The sequence below is a fragment of the Barbus barbus genome (assembly GCF_936440315.1).
Source record: "Barbus barbus genome assembly, chromosome: 3".
NCBI lineage: Eukaryota > Metazoa > Chordata > Actinopteri > Cypriniformes > Cyprinidae > Barbus > Barbus barbus.
Genome location: NC_136731.1, coordinates 22,628,290 through 22,652,808, shown reverse-complemented (window position 1 = coordinate 22,652,808; position 24,519 = coordinate 22,628,290). Strand labels below are relative to the sequence as shown.

The 24,519-nt window shown below is 37.0% G+C and overlaps 2 protein-coding genes across 3 annotated transcripts in view; one reads left to right on the top strand and one right to left on the bottom strand.

The window, feature by feature from the left end:
* dnaaf5 (dynein axonemal assembly factor 5) overlaps positions 1-11,416 on the bottom strand; it is a 28,738-nt gene extending 17,322 nt beyond the window's left edge. Inside the window, exons 1-6 of the mRNA XM_079377455.1 lie at positions 10,874-11,416; positions 7,887-8,071; positions 7,544-7,668; positions 7,031-7,149; positions 6,044-6,276; positions 3,687-3,917 (exon numbers count right to left, since the gene is read on the bottom strand). Of these exons, the coding sequence (XP_079233581.1) occupies positions 3,687-3,917; positions 6,044-6,276; positions 7,031-7,149; positions 7,544-7,668; positions 7,887-8,071; positions 10,874-11,405 (1,425 nt within the window). The 5' untranslated portion in view covers positions 11,406-11,416. The remainder of the gene's footprint in view (positions 1-3,686; positions 3,918-6,043; positions 6,277-7,030; positions 7,150-7,543; positions 7,669-7,886; positions 8,072-10,873) is intronic.
* A 1,072-nt stretch (positions 11,417-12,488) lies between these two features.
* prkar1b (protein kinase, cAMP-dependent, regulatory, type I, beta) overlaps positions 12,489-24,519 on the top strand; it is an 80,395-nt gene continuing 68,364 nt past the window's right edge. The window contains exons 1-4 of one of the 2 annotated variants that reach the window (XM_079383253.1): positions 12,489-12,560; positions 13,219-13,409; positions 17,892-18,062; positions 22,115-22,206. In XM_079383253.1, the coding sequence (XP_079239379.1) occupies positions 13,236-13,409; positions 17,892-18,062; positions 22,115-22,206 (437 nt within the window). In that variant the 5' untranslated portion in view covers positions 12,489-12,560; positions 13,219-13,235. The remainder of the gene's footprint in view (positions 12,561-13,218; positions 13,410-17,891; positions 18,063-22,114; positions 22,207-24,519) is intronic. The other variant, XM_079383254.1, reaches the window with a different exon arrangement.

Genomic DNA, 24,519 nt, shown 5'->3' with positions numbered 1-24,519 from the left:
CAAATCAAAATTCATAACACATTACACAAATGCACACCTTGTGTTAAAGACCCACAACATCTAGAAAACCCTCAAAGGAGGACTGCAGGCGTATTATTTCCTAGCCTTGTTCTTACATGATACAGTCGAAAGTGTTCTGACAAACACCGATATCGAAGGGCAGCCTGACATCAAAGCTGCAGAGTACAGGAAAGATCAGAGCATCTGCCTCTGTTCACTCAACACTGCCTTCACTGCTATTCCACAGACTGAGGCTCATGTCAGGAAAAACACAATTCCTCTTGAGTCTGACACATTATTTATTATTGACATACTCTAATATTCACTCAACACTAAATTCTCCAGTTCAGACCATTTACTGAAGCTAAGAAGTGTTAATGTAGAATTTTTGTAGTAGCATTATTTTTTATTTAGTATTAATTTCAATATTATACTAAGTATGCATTAATGTATTAAATTAACATATATCTGCCCCTGCGAAAGGATGACACACAAATCCGTGAAGCGCTCCATCTTTTAGGGGCAGTCGTGGCCTAATGGATAGAGAGTTGGACTTGCAACCCGAAGGTTGTGGGTTCGAGTCTCAGATCCAGCAGGGATTGTAGGTGGGGGGGAGTGAATAACCAACACTCTCTCCACCCTCAATACCACGACTGAGGTGAGACCCTTGAGCAAGGCACCGAACCCCCAACTGCTCCCCGGGCGCCGCAGCATTGGCTGCCCACTGCTCCGGGTGTGTGTTCACGGTGTGTGTGTGTTCACTACTGTGTGTACACTTGGATGGGTTAAATGCAGAGCACGAATTCTGAGTATGGGTCACCATACTTGCCACACACCACTTTTATGGGGAAGTCGTGGCCTAATGGTTAGAGAGTCGGACTCGTAATCCAAAGGTTGCGGGTTTGAGTCTCGGGCCGGCAGGGATTGTAGGTGGAGGAGTGAATGTCCAGCGCTCTCTCCACCCTCAATACCACGACTGAGGTGCCCTTGAGCAAGGCACCGAACCCCCAACCCACTTGGATGGGTTAAATGCAGAGCACAAATTCCGAGTATGGGTCACCATACTTGGCACTATGTCACTTCACTTGTTATGTGCTTTTGTCACATATATATACACCGTACAGAAAAAAAACGTACAGAACAATTCATTATAAATGTTTTGTATTTAAATATAAACTATCATGCAAAAGTTTGGGATCAGAAAGATTTTTAAGTGTTATTAACGAAGTTTCTTGCTCATCAAGGCTGCATTTATTTGGTTAAAAATACAGAAAAAACTGTAATATTGTGAAATATTATTGCAATTTAAAATAATGGCTTTCTATTTTAATACACTTTAAAATATAATTTATTCCTGAAACTTAATTCTCAGCATAATTTCTCCAGTCTTCAGTGTCTCATGATCCTTCAGAAATCATTCTAATATGCTGATTTATTATCAATGTTGGAAACAGTTGTGGTGCTTAATTTTTTTTTGGAACCTGTGATCATTTTGTTAAGATAATTTTAATGAATAAAAAGTTAAAAAGAACAGTGTTTATTTAAAAGAGAAAACTTTTTTTTACTGCATTTTTGCAAACAATTGCAAAATTGATATTCTCCCTAATATTCATTTTTTTCTCTCCCTCAATTTCCTTCCCTAAAATTGACAAAAACCACTGTCTCATCTCCAAGTCAAAGGTCCTGCAACATCTGTGATGGACCGTGTCTTTTTAATGTGTCAGCATTTCACAGCCAATGCTATTGAAGACACGTTATTTAACGGAAGGAAGACTTTGTGAGATTCTGGCATGAAGTCTGAGATGAAACACACGGGGGCAAAATTAGTCATTTTTCTTTTAGTGCTTTTAATTACACTACAGAGGAAATTCCTGCAAAGCCCTCAGTGGTGGTGACTTGGCTCCGACGAGAAGGCAAAAAATAGAGCGTTATTTTTGATATCAAAGTGAGCAGAATGTGGGTTGAGAGGAAACCAGGGCCAGACTCATGGGTCTGGGTGGGATTTTTCCACTCAGTCTGACAGAGATGTGTCCTAACACATATCAGCACTGTGGGCTGCAAATATGTAATAAAGACATTCTTCAGGAAAAGTAACTGGAAAATTAAACTAGCCAATAAGTGTCCGAATAGTTGTTTTTAACAATGTGTAGCATATCATTTTGGAAAAAATTGGGGCGACAGTTTTCACCGGAGGTCACTAAGTGGCTGTGCTGTTGGTTGTGGTGGTCATTTCTACGGAAGTTCTAAGCGGCCATGCATTATTATAATTTTTCTGTCTTGTTTTCTTGTGATCACGACTTAATTTTCTCGTGATCACGACATAACGAAAGTTGTTTTCTTGTGATCACGACTTAATTTTCTCGTGATCTCGACATAACGAAAGTTGTTTTGTCGTTATCACGACTTAATTTTCTCGTGATCTCGACATAACGAAAGTTGTTTTGTCGTCATCACGACTTAATTTTCTCGTGATCTCGACATAACGAAAGTTGTTTTGTCGTCATCACGACTTAATTTTCTCGTGATCTCGACATAACGAAAGTTGTTTTGTCGTGATCACAACTTAATTTTCTCGTGATTTCGACATAACGAAAGTTGTTTTGTCGTCATCACGACTTAATTTTCTCGTGATCTCGACATAACGAAAGTTGTTTTGTCGTGATCACAACTTAATTTTCTCGTGATCTCGACATAACGAAAGTTGTTTTGTCGTCATCACGACTTAATTTTCTCGTGATCTCGACATAACGAAAGTTGTTTTGTCGTGATCACAACTTAATTTTCTCGTGATTTCGACATAACGAAAGTTGTTTTGTCGTCATCACGACTTAATTTTCTTGTGATCTCGACATAACGAAAGTTGTTTTGTCGTGATCACAACTTAATTTTCTCGTGATCTCGACATAACGAAAGTTGTTTTGTCGTGATCACAACTTAATTTTCTCGTGATCTCGACATAACGAAAGTTGTTTTGTCGTTATCACGACATAACGAAAGTTGTTGATCTCAACGTAAAAAAAACGTTTTCTCACGACGTAATTGTAGCTATCGTGATAAAATCAGGGTCGCTATATTGTCTTCGACGATAAAGTTGCAGACCCGACAGCCTCCTTCTCAAGTGTCGAACACTTATGTGTAAGTCGTCAATCACTGACAGACACAGAGCTATTTCAGTTTGAGTGAGTCCCTGATCAAAGCAAAAGCGAATACGATCATCCATGATGCTGCTTCTATAGCATTTCTCATGCCGAATACACAGAGAAAATTAAGTCGTGATAATGACAAAACAACTTTCGTTATGTCGAGATCACGAGAAAATTAAGTCGTGATCACGAGAAAACAACTCATTATGTCGAGATCACGAGAAAATTAAGTCGTGATAATGACAAAACAACTTTCGTTATGTCGAGATCACGAGAAAACAAGACAGAAAAATTATAATAATGCATGGCCGCTTAGAACTTCCGTACATGTCTACTGTTGGATGCCCTAATGTTATTGGTTGGCTCGCATAACTTCAGCACAAATGGAATGAATTCCTGGTAAAACAACCAAAATTGGCAAATCTGATTGAAAATAACTGAATTCTAGTCTTTGCCGTGGCAAGTCACTGCGTGAACACTCCTTTACAATGGATACCGAGCAATCAAGAGCAGGTAGAAAGCAGAAAGCTCACTGTCTCTCACCTGTTGGGACCCCTGACAGACTTCAGGGTGTGCAAGTGTGTCACCAATTTTTATCAGGTGGGGTCCTAACGCCTCCCTTGAACTCCCTCTTAATACGGACCCCAGAACCATGAGAGGAGCCCAGCAAGAAGCAGACGAGCATGAAGTGGAGTCTTCAACGTGAGGCAGGAGCAACTTGAGGTAAACCTCTGGACTGACAAACACTCCCAAGAGCTTTGCTGACTCCAAACACTGTCAAGAGAGAGAATGAGAGCAATGAAATCAAAATCAATGCAATCAAAGCTGACACCAACCACTAAAATACTTTTGGACAGTTGAAAGTGAAGTGAAGTGACATACAGCCAAGTATGGTGACCCATACTCGGAATTCGTGCTCTGCATTTAACCCATCCAACGTGCACACACACAGCAGTGAACACACACACACCGTGAACACACATCCGGAGCAGTGGGCAGCCATTTATGCTGCGGCGCCCGGGGAGCAGTTGGGGGTTCGGTGCCTTGCTCAAGGGCACCTCAGTCGTGGTATTGAGGGTGGAGAGAGCGCTGGACATTCACTCCTCCACCTACAATCCCTGCCGGCCTGAGACTCGAACCCGCAACCTTTGGATTTCGAGTCCGACTCTCTAACCATTAGGCCACGACTTCAAGTTCAAGGGAGCAATAATATTTATATCTAGCTCCAGCTCTACTTCTTTTAAGCCCATTCTGCTTCATTTTAACAACAGTAGCACAGGAACAGTGCTGAGCAGCAAAACGGAGTGATAATTTCTGTAGACAATGAGAATGCAGCAAGGTAAAAGTAGTTGTGTCCGTCAAATATAGTGTATATGACTATATCTAGTGTATATCACTATATAGTGTATAAAACATTTTGTTGTGACAAATTAATGTGGCCCTGCACACAAAAAAAATTTAATCTAAATTTGGAATTATTTCAGCATGTTAGCCTAGTAACTTTGAGACTGTTTTGATTACAAGTTGTTGTGTGTTGTTAGTAGATTCTAAGAAAAATATAAAAATGGTATAAAAATATAAAAAACAATCTCAATCATTCATCACATTTTTTCCCCCCTTCAAGACAACAACCTCTATATCTTTTCTCAGCAAGCCTTGTGTGTTATTCATAGGCATCTAACTGTAAAAACAATAGGTTAATAGTCTGATTAAACAGCTGCTCTTACCCCTTAATATTCATATCCAATTTGGATCAATGGATTAAATATTTTAATATTTTTCTGGAGAAAAATTCTTAAACACCACTGCACTAACCCCAATATTTAATTGAACAACCCTGTTTTAGGTCTTTGCATGTAGGTGAAGTCTCATTTTTCTAATAAAATAGCATTAAAAATAAAAATAAATAATTTAATAAATTGTGGAAAAAAGTGAAAATTACAGTTTCATTCTACAGAAAATTATTTTATTCCACTAATAATCAAGCCATAGGTTTATGGTTTTTTAATCAGGTCTATACATCTAAAAGTACTCTAATAGTGGGTTGGAAAAGGCTACAGTGCAATAGAAACAAAAAGAAAACAAAAACACTTTATTTGGCCTTCCGAAAGTAGATGCAATTAGGAATCATTGGTTAAGATTTGTTTACAACACAACAGCACAATTCAAATGTTCGAATTTGTGCAACGCATTTTATGGACGACAGTTTCGTGAACCTAGGAGAGCACAAGGCTGGCTGTGCACGAAGGCTATTTCTAAAAAAAAAAAAGGGTAAATTCCAACTTTGCTATGACAATCTGGTGCCTCTGAATCAGTGACTGTAAGTATGTTTTGTTATTAGTTCAAGTATTTGCTATTGACTGTTCAAATGCGGAGTTTTGCGCGTAATGTGTCGTGTGTGTGTGTGTGTGTGTGTGTGTGTGTGAGGGGAACAGGGTCACATCACAGTGGAATGTACAGCCCGTCAGATATCGTCTTAACTGCGGTTTGTGTACTGCACATACATACGAGCATCATCACTGTGTATGTCACACGACTTTCAGGCTTGAACTGATCAAACTAACTTGAAAGCTGAAGCTCTCGATTATGGTAAGGTGCGTTACATTTCCGACGCGTGCTTGTGGTGTTCAGCCAATCACAATGCACTGGGTCAGTTGGCCAATCAGAGCAGACTGCGCTTGTCAGAAGGAGGGGCTTTGTAGAAAATAACGTGTTTGAGAGAGGTGGGGCACAGAGGAACTACACTAATGCACAGTATTTGAAAAATAATGTGTTTTTTGAACATTAAAGCATGTCAACATATTCTGTTACACCAAATACACAAAATAATGATCTTTAAAATAGCATCATATGACTAAAGCAATATTGTGAAGGTTGATCCTGATTGGCTGTCCTGTTACCTGTGCTCTGATGTCAGTCTCGGAGTCTGCGCAAGCATGGTACAGAACCGTGAGCAGTGACTGCAGGTGTTGTGTACAGTGATCTTCAGCATGCAGCAGCAGCACCCTCAGCAGCTGGGCCGTCTTCACTCGCGTCTGCACTAACCAGTCACCAATGTCCCGGCCCACAGCAGGAAGCAGCTTTGACAGATTCCTCACCACCAGCTCCCTGCAGCCCAGCCCGGGACGCTCGACTGTATGAGAAAAAGGCGAAACATTGGTTTTATTCCATTTTTCTCATGCACAGCTGGTGAAACAAGTCTCTTATGCTCACCAAGGCTGTGTTTATTTGATCAAGAATACAAAAATACAATTTAAAACAACAGTTTTCTACTTGAATACATTTTAAAATGCAATTTATTCCTGTTATGCAAAGCTGAATTTTTATCATCATTACTCCAGACTTCAGTGTCACATGATCCTTCAGTAATCGGTCCAATATGCTGATTTCAAGAAACATTTGATCAATGTTGAAAATAGTTGTTCTGCTACAGTATATATACAGCATTTTTAATGAACATTCTTTGATGAATAGAAAGCTGAAATCTAAATCTTCTGTAACAATGAGCTGGTTATTAACAAAAATTTAAACATCTGGCAAACAATACTTTCACATTAAGGTTATCTGTCTTTCTCTCCTCTCTCTACTTTTCTCTAAATAAAAGTAGAAATAAATAAATATAAAAGCTAGCATCTGCCACCCCAGCAAGCTCCTTCCTAGTTTCACTCAAGAAATAACCCTTAACTAGATCAGCCCTGTGGGGCTTTTATTCTAGGACAAGACAGCTGAGCATCAAAGTGTTGAAGGGATAAGTGGGGGCTACAGTACAGAACTCAAATGTTATTTAAGGGTTTCATCTAGAGTTTTGATATCTAATATGTATGTATTTAGTATCCATAACTTCATTTGTTAGGAAAGAAAGTCATTCTGTGATTAGTTTGTCCTACCTCCAGATGTGTAGAGGACGGGAGCAGGCAACTGAAAGTCCATCTTATCCTTCAGATCATCCTCATTTTCCTTCTCCCACTGAGACCCTACGTGTTTCCATAAGTCCTCAGCAAGAGACCTGAATGAATTTATTTATAATCACAAAATCATACATTTTCATACATACATTTTGTATAAGAAAAGACAAAATTATATAGTTTGTATCGGAAAAGACTAAAGAGAAAAAGTAAATAAACAAGACGACAAAGAAATCGATTCTAGTATGTGACCCTGGACCACAAAACCAGTCTTTAGTGTCATTTTTTCGAAATTGAAATTTATACATCATCTGAAAGCTGAATAAATAAGCTTTCCATTGATGTATGGGTTGTTAGGATAGGACAATATTTGGCAGAGATACAACTACTAACTTTTTAATGACAGCATATACATTTTACATGAATTTGACTAATTTTCATGACTTTAAAGGCCTGGAATACAAAGTTATTTCCATGCTGTGCAATTGTTTTCACCTGATTTCAGGAATCTCATCGCTGAGACTGCTCAGAAGCAGCGGGATGAGCTTGTGGAAGTAGGAATATCGGTCCGGCAGATGGAGAAGCCAATCACCCACGACTACAGTAACAGCTTTTCTCACCTGAACAGTTTAGCACAAAAATAAACCATTCCCATATGGAAAAAACACCACCAACGTGTCTTGTAAAACAAGAAGCATATTTCATATTTAGCAGAAGAATTTCTTGGAAGGATACCATAGATAAGCCATTTATTAAATAACGCATCAATCAAGAACTTTCTTTAACTTTATTTGTTTGTTATTCATTGATTTATTCAGTGAGGCGGCTGCCAGCTTACCCGTGGAGAGCCATCAAACAATCTCTGTGCCAAGTGGGACAAAACGTCATCTACATTCTTGCCTGTGCTGTGCTGAATGACTGCACCAATGGCCTGTGTGACCAAAACTCTCACTTGGGAATGCTGGTGAGAAATCATCTGCAGCAGGGGCTTCAGAAGACTCTCAGCCTGCAGATGGAAATGATCTGAGCAAAGAGAGAGAGAGATAGAACGATAGATAGATAAACAAACAAACAGTTATAATTATAAATAAATAGTTGAGATACAGTGTATATGCATACGGATCATAAAGGTCGAGTAATGTATCTTCTTGGATTCATTATAAAGGAGTTAAGTGGCAAGCAGGGCTTAGATGGTTTGCTGGTTGTCATGATCACATGGTCAGACTGATGCCCCTGATCAAAATTTACCTAAATTTTTTTACACAGCCAAATAGGAGTAAAAAAATTGTGTTGGTGAGTATATTAATTCATTCTTACAAAAGTTTTAAAAAATGGGGAATAAATAAATAAATAAAATAATAATAATTCAAGAGACGTTTCCCTATGGTTTTTCATCAAAATAAATGCTCTATGATTTACATTTACATTTAGTCATTTAGCAGATGGTTTTATTCAAAGCGACTTACAAATGTTTCATGTTTGAAAGCAAAGAATAACAAACATAAATATTAGTATTGTAATTTTACTGTTGTTATATGAAATAATAATAATAACAACAATAATGATGATGATGATGGTAATAATAATAATTACTTCAGTTACTTATACAGTTACACTTACTATTACAATACTTCACAATTCAATTTCATTAGAGTTAATTTTATTTTAATTGTTTAATTAAATAAATTAATTTGTTTTACCTGATTTTAAAATAATGAACAAATAGATTATACATATACTGTATATACACATAAACACATACATATACATATACATATACATACATATATATATATATATATATATATATATATATATATATATATATACAGTGCCCTCCAAAAGTATTGGAACAGTAAAGACAAAATTTTTCTGTTGGCTGTGGAGTCAAGACATTTAGAAATATGATTAAAAGATGAATATGAGACAAAACTACAGAAGGTCACATTTTATTATTAGCCATTTCAACACATAGATGTTTTACCAGCTAAGAAGTTCAGCACTTTTAGAGTTTCATCCCTCTATCTGATGTGAGCATAAGTATTGGAACAGTTGCCTCACGGGTCTTTCTAAGTGATCAGCTGTGTCCTGTTGCATTAATTCTTCAGATATTAAAAGCAGGAAATGTGTCGTATCAGTTATATCCATTACTTCTGTATTCTGAATCTTGCATTTGATGATGACACACAAACCAGGATGAAGATGAGGGAGCTGACTTTGAGAGAAAAGCAAGCAATTTGGATGCTAAAAGAAAAGAGGAAGTCAATTAGAGCTCTAGCAAAAACAAAGGTCATGGAGAAATCAAGAGTTTGGAAACCACCAGCAACCAACAACGACCTGATCGGCTGAGGAAACAACAGTAGTTGATGACAGACAAATCATAAAAGCTGTGAAAATGAACCCTAAAAGACGTGTCTGTAAAATCACCAACAACTTCCAGAAAGCTGGGGTGATGCTCTGACAATCTACTGTCCTCAGGAGACTTTGACACAGAATTACAGATGCTACACAGCAAGATGCAAACCTCTGACCAGCACCAAAAATAGAAAGGCAAGATTAGAGTTTGCAAAAAAGCACAAAGGTGAGCCAGAAGAGTTTTGGAACTGTGTTTATGGACCGATGAGACAAAGAAGAACCTTTATCTAAGTGATGGGAATGTGGAGAAAAAAAGGGAACTGCAATGATCCCAAGCATACAGCCTCATCTGTAAAGCATGGTGGAGGTGGTGTCATGACATGGGCATGCATGGCTGCCTCTGGAACAGGCCCTCTCAACTTTACTGATGACTTAATGTATGATGACAGTAGCAGAATGAATTTGGAAGGGTACAAAACCATCTTGCATACCAATATTCAAGAAAATACCACCAGATTCATTGGGAAGTGCTTCATATTGCATCAGGACAGTGACCCAAAACACCCTGCCAGTTCAGTCAAGGAATTTATAAGGGCAAAGAAATGGAAAGTCTTATATTGCCCAAGTCAATCTCCAGATTTAAATCTGATTGAACATGAATTTCACCAGCTGAAGAGGAGAGTAAAGGCAGAAACTCCCCAAAACAAGTAACAATTGGAATTGGCTTCATTAAAGGCTGGGAAAAGTATTTCAAAGGATGAGACCAAGAGTCTGGTGATGTCTATGGGTCACAGACTCACTGCTGTGATTGTGTGCAAGGGATCTCCAATAAATAATAGCTTTTAATCTTTTATATCTGCCTTATGTTCAACTGTCCCAATACTTATGCTCACATCAATGAGTGGGATGAACTCTAAAAGTGTTGTTCTTTTTATTTGGTAAAACATGTATGTGTTGAAACGGCTAATAATAACATGTGACATTCTGTAGTTGTCTTGCAAATGTTTTGACTCCACAGCCAACAGAGCAATTTTGTCTTTACTGTTCCAATACTTATGGAGGGCACTGTATATAAAAAATAACAACACATCTAAGGGAGCAACACATCTAAAACCGCAGGGAAACTTCTCTTTTAAAATACTTTTCTTTTGTTGAAAGAACATGAGATGTTTGGCACATGTTGCATAAACCATATCACAATCTCAGTCATTGTGTATAGGCTACTGATCAACAATTTTTTACTCTCATTTGGCAAAGTGTTAATTTTAGGTCTTTGTCAGGGTCATCGGTCTGGCCTTGTTACCGTGACAACCAACAACCCATCTTAGCCAAAGTCTTTGTCTAAGATCAGTTTGCCACTTAACTTCTGTATAATGAATCCAAACTGACATATTACCTTTATATATTTTTCATATACACTGTATTTCAACTGATTTTAAAGAATATTAATAGCTTGAGGGCCCCACTTACCTGGAATGCTCCGTGTAGCACTGATGGCACATTTACAGCTCTCTTTCTTGACTTCAGGAAAGGGGTCTGTGATGGTTCTCTGCAGGATCTTGATCATGTCATCCAGGTAAGGTGCCAGCTGCCTGCCGCACACCTCCAGCACCAGAGATAGCGTCTCCATCAGAGCCAGCCTGAGCTCCTCCGCCGGCTCCAAGATCTCCTTCCCGCCGAGCCTCTGCGCCAGCGCGGGCATGAGGTAGGGCAAAGCGTCTTCTGGTTTGGGGACAACTCTGATAAAGCCCGTGATGATCTGAATCGCCGTGTCTCTGCATGTCTCCGCAGGGTCTGACAGACATTTCAGCAGCGCCTTCAGCAAACCGGCGAAAAGCTCCTGCAACACGCTCCTGGACAAGCGCTGCTCGACGGTTTCTCTCTTCACCGCTTCCAGAGCTCGCCTTCTCGCGCTTTTGTTGTCGTCGTTTAGATAGTTCAAATGTCGAGCCAGAGATTTTAAAACATCCGCTGCAGCTCGCTCATCACAGGCAGTCGCCATTGCTGCTTCACGTGTGTGTTTGCTATTGCTGGAGATTGGTCGTCATGGCGATTGTTGCCATTACGACTGTATATTGCGACAGTTTAGATTGCTTTACGGTAGATGTTCATTCAAAACAGTTCAACTTTATGTTACTTCGAGTCCATGGTCAGAACAAGATTTTTTCTACAAAGGAAAATAACAAGAGTGTTCAATAAAAGTTCAATAAAATACAGAATAAGCATACAGAAAACTTACAACCTTTTCAAAAAGTAGTATAAAATACAAATGTGTGTGTGTGTGTGTGTGTGTGTGTGTGTGTGTGTGTGTGTGTGTGTGTGTGTGCGCGTGCACAATATGTAAATATGTATATATATATATATATAAATAAAAATATTGACAATTTGAAAAGAACACATACACACACACACACACACACACACTATATGTATATATATATATATATATATATATATATATATATATATATATATATATGTATATGTGTGTGTGTGTGTTCTTTTCAAATTGTCAATATTTTTATTACATTTATTAATTAATAAAATAGTGACAAAACCATAAAAGATGAAGCACATTAGAATGATTTCTAATGAGATGGTGGGTATCATACACACGGATGAATGAGTATTCATTAGATTTTGTATATGATAAATCATAACACTAATCTTGCCTCTATGCAATTTGAATAATACATGAATAATGTAAGAAAAATCTGCTTATTATTTCCTAATCATGCATTTTTTATGTTCCATAGCTGCTCAGTGGAAAAAAATAATAATAATCTGACATAAGCACAGTCATCTGTGCATATAAATGTGTTCAGTCACAAAACATGACTGTTTGCAGAGGTCAGCTCTGTGATCTACAGCAAGAGAAAGCATGCGTGCTATTCTGAGTGACGCACAGACCCACACAGACGCTGATTGGCTGCATCAGCGTAAAATGGAAACTAAATAAATAATTTTAAAATAAACATAAACACCTCAACCCATCAACATCTACGTATAAGTTCAGGGTCTTTTCTCATCTTTTAAATAACGTATTTCACTGTAGACCTCAGCGTCCGGGAGGCGGATTGACGTCATAGCGCTCGCGAGCAGCAGGACCAAACAAGCAGCATCCAGAGCGCGAGCCCTGCATCTCCGCCTCGTAAAGGTGAGACAAACTAACCGTCAATACGCTGACCCGCGATTTAATAAACCAACAGACGCAGTTTTCAAAATATTAAAAGGCTAAAACCATTCAAACACCGCATAGGTTTGTATTTAGAGGGGAAGTAGCAGCAGTTATAAAAGCGTAAACAGGTGATCACGGAGTGATGCTCCGCCGATACACCGACGCGTCCTTTTTCACGCACGACTGAATGCGGTACCGGTTTCGTGAACGTATTCGTCGAAATTGAGGACTGATGCGACAGTTGCCGGTGGTCTTTAAACGGTTGATGTGAATCAATGGCGGAAGTGAAATTTAAATATGTAACATTCAGAAGAATGGCCTGTGTTGTCATCTTCATCACTATGATTTAGTCATAATGCCATGCCTATCTATCTATCTATCTATCTATCTATCTATCTATCTATCTATCTATCTATCTATCTATCTATCTATCTATCTATCTATCTATCTATCTATCCAGGCACTGTGTTTGTGTATTCACAATAAATGATGGATTGACAGAGACATGCATATTGAATATATTGTGGATGTAATTAGTCAGGCAGCAGGCAAGCTTATCATTTGAGAGAACAAGTTACTCAGACTTAAGAACGAATATCTCTTTTCCTCCCCCCTCCTTCGCTCTTTTCTCCTGCAGCAGTGATAGAAGATAAGATGGCCACCTCCTCCTCCAATCTGGAAGAAGACGAAAGTCTGAAAGGCTGCGAGGTTTTCGTGCAGAAACACAACATCCAGCAGATTCTCAAAGAGTGCATCGTCAACCTGTGCATCGCCAAGCCTGAGCGGCCTATGAAGTTCCTGCGGGAACACTTCGAGAAGCTGGAGAAGGTGCGTTACTCTTACTATATCTGCTCTGCCTGTGGTTGTGTTTGTATAAGTTATGCATTTGCATCGGAAAGGGTGATGGTTAGGGATCTGGGCTGCTGGCGCAAAGGATGTCGCTTCATTCCCATGGAGCTGGAGAGTTATTGAGATCATTGCCGTCCCATTTGGCCTGGCCCTTAACCTCAGTATGCTCTATGGGGATTGTTCCTGTAATGAATGTACTGTATATTGCTTTGGAAAAAAAAGTCTGGCTGAATGCACTGCGATACAGTGTTAATGAATGCCTTCTCCTTCCATCAAGCATCCACGATCATTAACTGTCATTGTGTTAGCTCTCATACTGAGGTTGATGTTCTTTATGCGTCTTAATTATTGGCAGGTGAAGCACAATAGATAGATACCAAACTTATGACAAATAATTGCATGTTTTAGAATGAGAAATCATTGGTTTCTATGATGCTTCTTTGATCGGTCCTGGTGCATCTGCAGAGCGCGTGAACTGAGTGGACGGTACACTTTATGTGTGATTTTTCTGTGAAAAATCTACGAAGTTCATTTGCAGGTTTTAAAATGGATTTTGGATATAGTAGGGCTTTTATAGATTTATAGCAACTGGACATAACAACCTGTTAAACCCATCATTTATTTGTATGTTAAATCAGTGAATCTCAACCTTTTTGACTCCAAGGCCTCACCTTGTCCATAACAATGAAAGTTTAAGGATTAAGATTCTTAATATTTCTATATATTTATTTATTTACAATTTCTACCTGATTAAATGTTTTAGAGCTTGGCATAAGTACAAAACATATATATTCCTGTGCCATTTAACGTTTTTAAAATTGATTTATTTACATGACTTTTCCAGGTCTAGAAATTATACTTTCACCAACTATTTCAAATTAAACTCATTTTAGGTCTTCTTGAGGACTCAGAAACGCTCATGTAGGATAATACGTTTTTGCTGTAATTCTTTTATTTTTAGTGTAGCTGGTTAAATTTAATTTTAAGAATATTTAGGACACCATTTCCATGTTTCATTATGTTTTGATTATTTATTAAGACAATATCTGATAAAATCCGTTTTGGCCGTTTTGAGATTGGCATCAGCCAATAAAGTGTCCTCTTACTCTGTTACATAGAAGTTAGCCAATCACATAAGTAAAAAATTAAATGCTGCACAAATATAGAATATGTCCCTTTTTAGTCCAAATAGAAAATATTTAGAACATTTTTATCCTATTTCATTATGCTTTTGATTATTTAATATATAAGACAGTATCTGTTCAAACCATATTTATTTATTTATTGTGAGATATTTTTACAATTTAAAAGGACTGTTTTGTATTTAAATATATTTTAGTGTTTAATTTATTCCAGTGATGCAAAGCTGAATTTTCAGCAGCCATTACTCTCAGAAATCATTCACGTTAATGTTGAAAACAGTTTAAAATAAAATCTTTTGAAACCATATATATTTTGTAACATTTATCATAATTTTTGGTAAATTTAATGCATCCTTGCTCCAAAAAAACCCCTGAACTCCAGCGATAGTGTACTTTTATGTAAGAGGAACTTTAATGAGCTGCAATTGAAATTGTTGAACTATAATCAACATTCCCGTTCCCCCTCAATAAATAATTAGGATGCATGCTGATGCTTTTTGATGTTGTTGCCCAGTCTCAGACTCTGTGTAGTGACCGTTTGAAAGTCACAGCAGTCATTCGTTTAGCTGGAGGTGCCAGTACCCGCATCCACACTCAGCAGCAACTAAACATCTTCTTTGATCATGTGCTCCAGGAACAACAGGCCTTTTCAGTCTCGGAGATGCTTTGGGCTTGGGCTCTTGTTTGGAATGTGTTTCTGCTGAGCTACTGTTGGTTTAGGTAGAGCATCAAAGAGCCGATGGGATTGTGTATTCATAAGACACGATCATATGGGCTGATACTGAACACAGTCTTCTCCTCATGATGAGAGCATGTGTTTTTGGGGTTATTTTGTGTCATCTGAGATTGAGCCTCTGGGTGAACGATGTTTACTGACCCACTTGCATTTTAGTCATAGATGGGGTTTAATTGCTCACACATTCTCTCTGTCTGGCACCTTCTGTTCATTTAGAAAGATGAAATACCACAGGCTGCTAAAGGATATACACCCCTAACTCTGTGTTTGTCCTCTATTCTGAATGTTGTGTCTATAAAAACTGTACCGGATTAAAATCTTTATGTAGGGCAGAAGGCAACATGAGGGAGAGTAAATGATTACGGGATTTTAGTTTTTAATTTTTTTAATGTACTGATGTTACTTAGGGATGCAAGAGTATTAGTGATAGATCTTCATGTCAGCTAGGCAATACAGTATTTGGTCGGATTGAGATTAGCGTCAGCCAATAACTAGTTTAACTTGCTCATGTACCAGTTGCATACTAATGCCAGTATATGGAGGTTAGCCAATGATATAAATAAAAGTAAAATGTTGCACAAATGTAAAATAGCCCAAACATACACTGCCATTCAAAAGTTTGGGGTCTTTTTTTATTATTTAAGATTTTCTTTCTTTTTGTTTAAATACGTTCATATGTGAATACTTTTATTTAGCAAAGGCACTTTAAATTGATCAAAAGTGGCTGTATAGACATTTTTAATTTTATGAAAGATTTGTATTTCAAATAAATGCCTTTGAACTTTCTATTCATCTAAGAATCCTGAAAAAGAGCTCTCTTTCCATAAAAAATATGAAGCAGCACAACTATTAATAATAAATGTTTCTTGAGCAGCAAATCAACATATTGAATTGACCCCAAACATTTGAATGGTAGAGTGCACTTTTACAGTATTCTTTTTAAGAAATATATGTGGATTAAGTTTTTTGTTTGTTTGTTTTTTGTGCAGGGAGATCCAATTTACAAATGATTCTTCCATTAGAACTGATTCTTTTTTATGATCCAGTCAAACTGAATCACAAAGCATTTGTTGATGACTTTGTTCAGTTTAGAAGTTTTTAATATTGGGGACATTATTGCTGGTGAATAAATAAATATCTTTATAAAGAATTGTAAATAGCAGAACAGGTGATAATCATAAACATAGTAATAAACAACAATTTTACTGCAATAATGGAACATAAAATGCTGTTCAGAGGATGATTCCCTGCTTTTTTAAACTGCTTGTGTCATCCAAATGAATCAATTTACAGTTTTTTTTGTGGCCTTCTATCCAAAACTGTTATTCAGATTTGATGATAAATCAGTATCTTTTGCAGATATACTTGTGACTGTCCAACTTTTGTTGGTTGTGTGTCCTTATAGTTCTAACCTAATTTGATAAAATTGTGCATTACAACCTCATATTGAATTGTTTTGTATAGACACTAGTCTAATTTTGTGGTGGGTTTGCTCTCATTTTATTGAGTATGTACATCGATGCATTGGTGAGCAAGATGATTTTATACATGTTTTCTGATTTCACAGATTTCAGAGTACATTTGGACTCTTTCTATGTTATTTCACAGTCAGGCCTGTTGATGGCTGTCTAAAGCTTTAGAGAGAGCATGTGTGTGTGTGTTTGTGTATGAGGCATGTGCCCAGCTGTTCCTTTGCATCTGCCTGCCTTCACTTTGGTATTTGTGCCTTGGGATGTTTTAGAGGGAGACGTTTATGCAGTTTTACAAACACTTTATCTCTCTATATCCTGTAAAAGTTTTAATTGTGGAATTAACAGACTGATATCAGATTTATTGGGGCCAGAGTGTCAGAGCAGAGGTGCCAAACCTTTTAAGACAGAAGGCCACAAATCAAACTTGATTGAGAGATGTGGAATGAAAGTGAACGCTGCATGATATCCAATTATATTATATTAAAATTTACATTTCTTGAAAAAAAAAAGATTCTCTACACTTCAATGGACAAATAAAACAAAAGAATATTAAAACAAAAAGATAAATTAGGATAAATTATAATATTATATTTTTTCTTGTATTTCCTAAAAAATTATATATATATATATATATATATATATATATATATATATATATTAGGGTTCTGTGTTTTTCTGTCCACCCCATATATGCAGTGAATGTACAGTGAAGTAAGACTGAGTGTACCCTCTCTGACTAGTACACATCTTGTTGTGTCACACACACACACACACACACACACACACACATCGTTTGTGCTGTGGCACGCAGCTTTATTGTTCTTCCCTCTTTCATACGGGAATCTTTCACTGTCTCTCTTTCGCTCTGCCAGTGAAATCTCAGTGCTGTGTCTGCTTTCTGTGCTCACAGTAGGTTTCAGTCTTTAGAATTTATGATCTGTAATCGTGATTTGTAATGGTAGCTTCACCCTCTTAGCGTCCACTGTTTTAACTCTGCACAAGTTTTTCTGTGTCCTGTGCGATGGAAATGAAAATCCAGATGGTCACAACCCTCTCGATGTTTTCAAATGGATGTTTAATCTTACGTATCATTCACTTCCTCTCTCCACAGGAAGAATGCAAGCAGATCATGGCCCGTCAGAAGTCCAACTCGCAGTCAGACTCTCACGATGATGAAGTATCTCCTCCTCCTCCAAACCCGGTGGTGAAGGCCCGGCGCCGGAGAGGTGGGGTCAGCGCCGAGGTCTACACAGAAGAGGATGCCGTCAGCTATGTCAGAAAGGTTAGAAAAGCAGATACAGTTTGGATTATTTAGCCATTGTAGCTTTGAATAAAACTGCAGTTAAATTTGCATTATTTTCAGGTACATTATTTGGGATGTTTTAGTTTTGTCTTCCCATCAGTAATAGGTCAGGGTCACTGCTGTGTTTTCACATTAGTTTTTCTATAAAATATGGCTTTTCTGAGTGAAACAGAATATTCAGCAGGAAATGATGCGAGACTGGATGTGGATTTTATCCAGTGGGATTTGATTGGATGGTTAGGCTTATTATATTATTGGTTAATATTGTTTTCCTTTTAACATGTACTGATGAAGTGTGCACGATAATAGGAACATTTTTAAGCATGTAAATAAGGTTGACTGTTATTTTAGTAGTATTTAGTATTATTTTATACAATTATATTTATTATAATTTTATTTAACTTTTTAATTTATTATATTATTTATTTAAATTTGTCCAGTTTTCATTTTAATTTTAGTTATTATTTTAGTTTTTTAGTAGTTGTTTTATTATTCTTTAAATATTTTTATTTATCTTTAATTTATTTATTTTTTATTTTAGTTTTAGTAATTTTAGTACTTCAATTTAAACCTATATATTTCAATTAGTTGCCAAGGCAATTTTTTTATGGTTAAGGTTTTCATCTATTCCTTATATGTGTTAGTGTGTGTATGTATATGTATGGGTATATGTGTGTGTGTGTGTGTATATATATATATATATATACTAGGGCTGTCAAATTTAACGCGTTAACGCATGCGATTAATCAAAAAATTTTAAAGCGTTAATATTTTTTTAACGCAAATTAATCGTTTCATAAGGTTTGACCCCAACTTCTTGCCGTCATTGCAGCGCGGAAGGAAATCAGTGGCTGCGTCCCAATGTGCACGCTATCCATCCTAAATCCCATGTTATTATATATTATATTATATTAGTAATTTTCAATACTATTCAGGGCAGATAGGGTGTATAGTATGCACATTGGGACGCAGGGATTGTGTGATTATAAGGCGCCCGGCTACACAAAAGTGAAGTGAACGCGGAGAGAGAGCGAGAGAGAGAGAGAGAGAGATGTATACTCATATGTGATACGGGTAGAGCAAAGCAGTGTTGCCAGGGTCACGGTTTTACCGCACAATTGGGCTATTTTGAAAATACAGTCACGGGAAAAATTACAGAGCCGTGGGTTGCGTTTTTTTGGGCTACTTTTATATGTACCACGGCCCACCAAAGTGTATGTGTATGTATACACATGTGATCGCACAATGACTTTATTACAAACACTCGATGGTAGTTTAAAGTGAGTTCTGAGTAAAAGTATACTATTAATCTCATAAATTGTCTTATGTAGCATGATGCTAATGTTAGCTCTAATGCACCTGCAGAACAGGTCCAATTCTTCTTCATAATGCATTTTATCATAATACTTCAAGAAAATTTTATTTAGAAATACTTTTGATAATAGTTGGGTAAATGTGTACTAGGATTGAAGCGATGTGGCTTGGTAAACGTTTTATTGCCAGTATAAAGGCTGATAATGGCTGAATAAAAACAAAAGAATAATAAGGATTATGTCTCATACCAAACGGAGATGTGAGAGGTTCTGTTTCCTTAAACTAGTTTGTCATGTATTCCTTTATTTCAACACATTTACAGGTAAATCCTAGTATTTTAAATATGCGATTAATCACAGTCCAGGACTATGATTAACGCGATAAAAATTTTTAATCGATTGACAGCACTCATATATATACACACACACATATACATATACAGTAGATTGATTGATTGATTGATTGATAGATAGATAGATTTCTCATTCATTTCAATTAACAAATCATTTTATTAACAGTAGTAGACTGATAAGTAGGGCTGGGTTCGGTACTTTTTAGGCACCGACCGAATTGCCTCGATACCACCGAGTATCGAAAAACGTCTTGTCGTTCAGTACCAAATTTCGATACCTAAGGGGTTAATCTCATTAACGTCAGTGAGCCAATAATCCTGCAGCACTAGGTGTGTTTGACTAGAAGCGGCAACGCGCTGATTGATCAGTGTTTGACCTCCGCGAGAGCGTTTCGAAAGCGTACGGAGCAGTCTGCTCTCTATATCGCGCAGTTTCGCTTACTTCACACAGACTGAAGCTCACGTGACATTTCAGCGTCTGCCGTCTCACTAAATGAGGACATAAACACATGAACAACAGCTCTAGAACTGCTCTGAGAGTCACTTCATCAGCATTTTACCGTTTGATTTGAGTAAAACTTGCTCATATCATCAACACACAGAACTGTAAAGGTATTCCCGGAAACCCGTCAAAATAAAAGTTCGGTTTAACTTGGAAGACACTGCGGCAGAAATAAATTAATATTGTTCAGCAGAGTGTACATACTGCTACTACTAGACTACTATTAAAATTATTAAAACTCTTATTTTTTAATTAATGATCACACAACATTTCTTCCATGTTTTAATTTTAATAGTAAAATTTTGTTTGCCAAAATAAATAAATAAAGTTTTATTTCCAATAATTTAAAAGAAAAATGAAATTGTTTTATGCCTTCATTTGAAAACCAGATACAGAACACAGAATTTCTGAGGAAAAAGAAAACATTTCATAAGGCTGTTTTAAGAATAAATCTGAATAAACTAAGTAGTTTTTATGCATTCAAATAATTAGACATACTACACCAGAATTTAATAACAATAAAACATTGTGAAAGAAAATAAAACATCCACTTATGAAAGTGGATAAAGATTTTAAATTTCTTGAAGTCTTTAACAACCTCGAATAAATGAATAGAAATGATGATTCTGTCTGAGCTATGCGTTTTAAAACGAGCACGCACTAGTGTAAACTGAAAACTATTTGAGCTTTATTAAAATAATTTGTACTGATTTATTGTGTTGGCTATATTTTGTTCCTTTGTGCATTGGCTCAGGAGATGAGTCTGAGTCTGTATACATGTCAACAAGCTGAAAAAAATAAAACCAAAGTTTTTTGAGATAATGTAATCTTGTTAAAACTGTTTTCATAAAATTGGTATCGAAAAAAGTATCGTTCAGGAACCAGTATCGAACTCAAGGTATCGGTATCGAACATTTTTGAACGATACCCAGCCCTACTGATAAGGTTAATTTGGTTTTTAATAATTAGCTATATATGGCCAAAGACTATAGAATACCCAAGACATGTCACTTGTATAGTTTTGAATGGGGAAAAATGCAATGCTTAATATGGTCGCTCAATTGCAGGAAGCCCCGCCTTCTGAATGAAAGAGCCAATCGCTAATCGGTAAAGTCAGTGCATCACTGCAGCTGCCCGGTTGCTATAGAAACAGTCAGCGCTCTGAGATGCGCGCTCAGGATGGCGCATGGGCACTGGCTGATCTAGCCTGAGAAATAAGCGTTTTATAACGCTATTTGAGCAAAAGAAACAACATTTATGACACAGTTGTTGTCCAATTTCATTAGTGATTTCAAATATGAAATTTAATCGTAAGCTTAGTGAACAGTTTTGGAGAATTTGATGTTTCCCCATACAAAGTGATAGGAGCTGCTCTTGAATGCCCGAGAGGCGTTTCAAAGATGGCCACCGAGTGACATGACTTGCCTTAAAGAGACTTTGATATGGCACAATTGGCAATTTGCTCAACAAACCCTAAATATTAAACATTGGTGCAGAACATCCAGCATCATTTGTGCATATGAACCTCAAATCATCATCTTGTTGAGGAGAGCTGTGCTTATAATTCTTTAAAACAAAAAAAAAATTTGGTATATGATCAAATGAGTTAAAATGAGACCAGAATATCATAGAAACTCAAGAGATTGGTATCTTTTAACCTGGTCCAGTATGAAACCACCTTCTGGAGCAACACCTTAGCAACTGCTTAGTAACATCGACCACACCATAGGATCATGACTGCACATTTTTCACAAGCACAACGCTCACAATTTATTGAGAAAATACACAGAAATTTGAAAATGCCAGTAAATACTAATAATTTGTTTTATGAGTAGTCATCTAGTAAGTTTTCTTTGGCTACAGGTCATTCCAAAGGACTACAAGACAATGACTGCCCTGGCCAAAGCCATCTCTAAGAACGTGCTGTTTGCCCACCTGGATGACAATGAGAGAAGGTAAATGCACATCATCGGAGGTTGTTTGCTGACAGGTATTATTAGTATATAAAGCGACGCTCACACTGTCAGTGTTTGGGATTGACAACCGCATTTGCTTATAGGTGTGAATCTTTCCTGTTTACACATGGTTTGACACCATGGTAAACATAGTAACTTTCTGCCATCTCACGTGTTTGGTATCCACTATTTTGAACCAAAGTAATAGTACCATGACCAAAAACTTGTTTGGTTCAGTGATTTTGTTTTTTTGTTTTTTAACTAAACCACTGTCTGAACCATAATTCTATTTTTATTTAGATTAATCTTTAGATTACTAATTTCTAATTTATCGATTAATCGAAACGATTAATTTCCCACACAAAAAATCAACAATTTTACTTAAGAACATTTTATTAAACTTGCAAATTTGCCATTCAGTAGTGTCCCATAAAAAAGTATAAATGTAAACACATAGACGAAATGTAAAACTAAGAGTAAAAATGTAAACAAACCTAATAAAAATGATAATGAAAAAATGAAAATTATTTAAATAAGAAAATAATAACAAAAGTGTGAGAAGTACTCTTAGAGGTATGTAAACAACAGATTTAAACAGACATCTCCAGAATGATGAAAAAAAATGAACAGAGGACTTCAGTAGTGAAACCAAATGAAATCCAAATTTCTATGAAATCTTTTTTTTTAAAGCAAAAGTAAAGTGCAACATAGAGTGCAAGAAGCAAATGTCCATCTCATAGTCCAAATAATTTAAATCGAAGTTCAGTATTATAGTGTAAGAATGACAATATATCCACGTGTTCTGGTCTACTACTAATAAAAAAAAAATTTATGGTCAGCTTGTTACAATTTACAACAACTGCCTGACGATTGTTTTACAGTATACTGTGCGATCTAATACTTGTTTAATATTGACTAAGCATCATTTAATTCAAATGTCTACTTAATCTTTGGCCATTTCTGTATGACAGAAATGCTATAGCCTAATTTAATGAATATGTGGACATCACGTGTAAACTCAGAGTGAGGGTTTGAGCTTTTATTTTGAAACCGCGATGAACAGTTAGAAAGATATTCCTGTATTCTCCTGAGTTTGTGATTTACCTTACAAATCTGATGAAATGGCACACGTTGCATTCCCAGGTGATTGTTATAATAAACACAAACTCACAACAACATGCAGGGATGGAGTTTGAGACGCTCCACACATGTAAATGATGACAGTTTCTGTGAATCTACTGTGAGCGGAGCCGCGCTGTGATGCACGTACTTAACCGACACGCATATAAATAATTAAAGCGCATATACTGTATTAGAACTGCATCGCATATAATTATTTAATTCATAGCGTTTGTGAATTCACAATAATGCTTAATTATGATTTTTAATTGGGTTTAATAAATCATGCAGCCTTGGAAAAAAGTTTGATGTTTCATAAAAGTCTAGTGTTTTATGGATTCTTGTCTGTGAAATGCGGCACATCCGGTATTTTGTCGGTTAGTCGATGCGGGCAAAATGAAGTGGAAGATTTTTAAAAAGTAGCAGTAAATTCCCATCACCTGCTTTGAGCATTTTTAGCATTTACTACATAGAGCTGTAGTTCACTGACAAGCTAGGCAATATCACGCTCACAATCGAAGGCGATTCATCTGCGATTATGAACGTGATATTGCCTAGCTTGTCAGTGAGCTACGGCCTTATGTAGTAAATGCCGCTCCAGCAGGTGATGGGGATTTACTACTAATTTTTCAAGTTCAAAGTCCAGCGATGTTAATTTACTCTCCTGTCTGATTAGGTTGTCGGACAAAAATGGCAGATTCTGCATTATGATTGGTCAGATGACCTGTCAATCAAACTCCCTGCAAAGGGTCAGTTAGTTGTAAAATGTGGCTGTCACTCCCATATTTTACTGATCTGTGTGTACAGAACAGGATTAACCACTAAAAGGTGAAGCTGCAGTGTGTATGTGGCCATGGTGAAGTCTTATGAATGGGGTTGTGCTGTTGGCAGCTTGTTTCTTGTTGTCAGCGCTGGTCTTGTGTGTTTGGTGGGGTGAGGGTGTGAGTCATGTCAGAGGGGCTTGTGACTAGCCACTGTATTTTCTCTGTTTTTTCTCTGTCTTTTCTCGTCACCATGGCAACCCGTGTTGAAATAAAACAAGGCATTGTGTCTGAGCATAGTGGAAAGTGTGTTTTAATGTGGGTGTGGGGAAATAGTGTTGCTTGGATTGTTTCGTTTTGGCTTTCGAGTCCGGGAGATGCCACAAGCCCTAAACAACAACGAGGAGAAAAAAGCCTCTCCCAGTCCACCAGG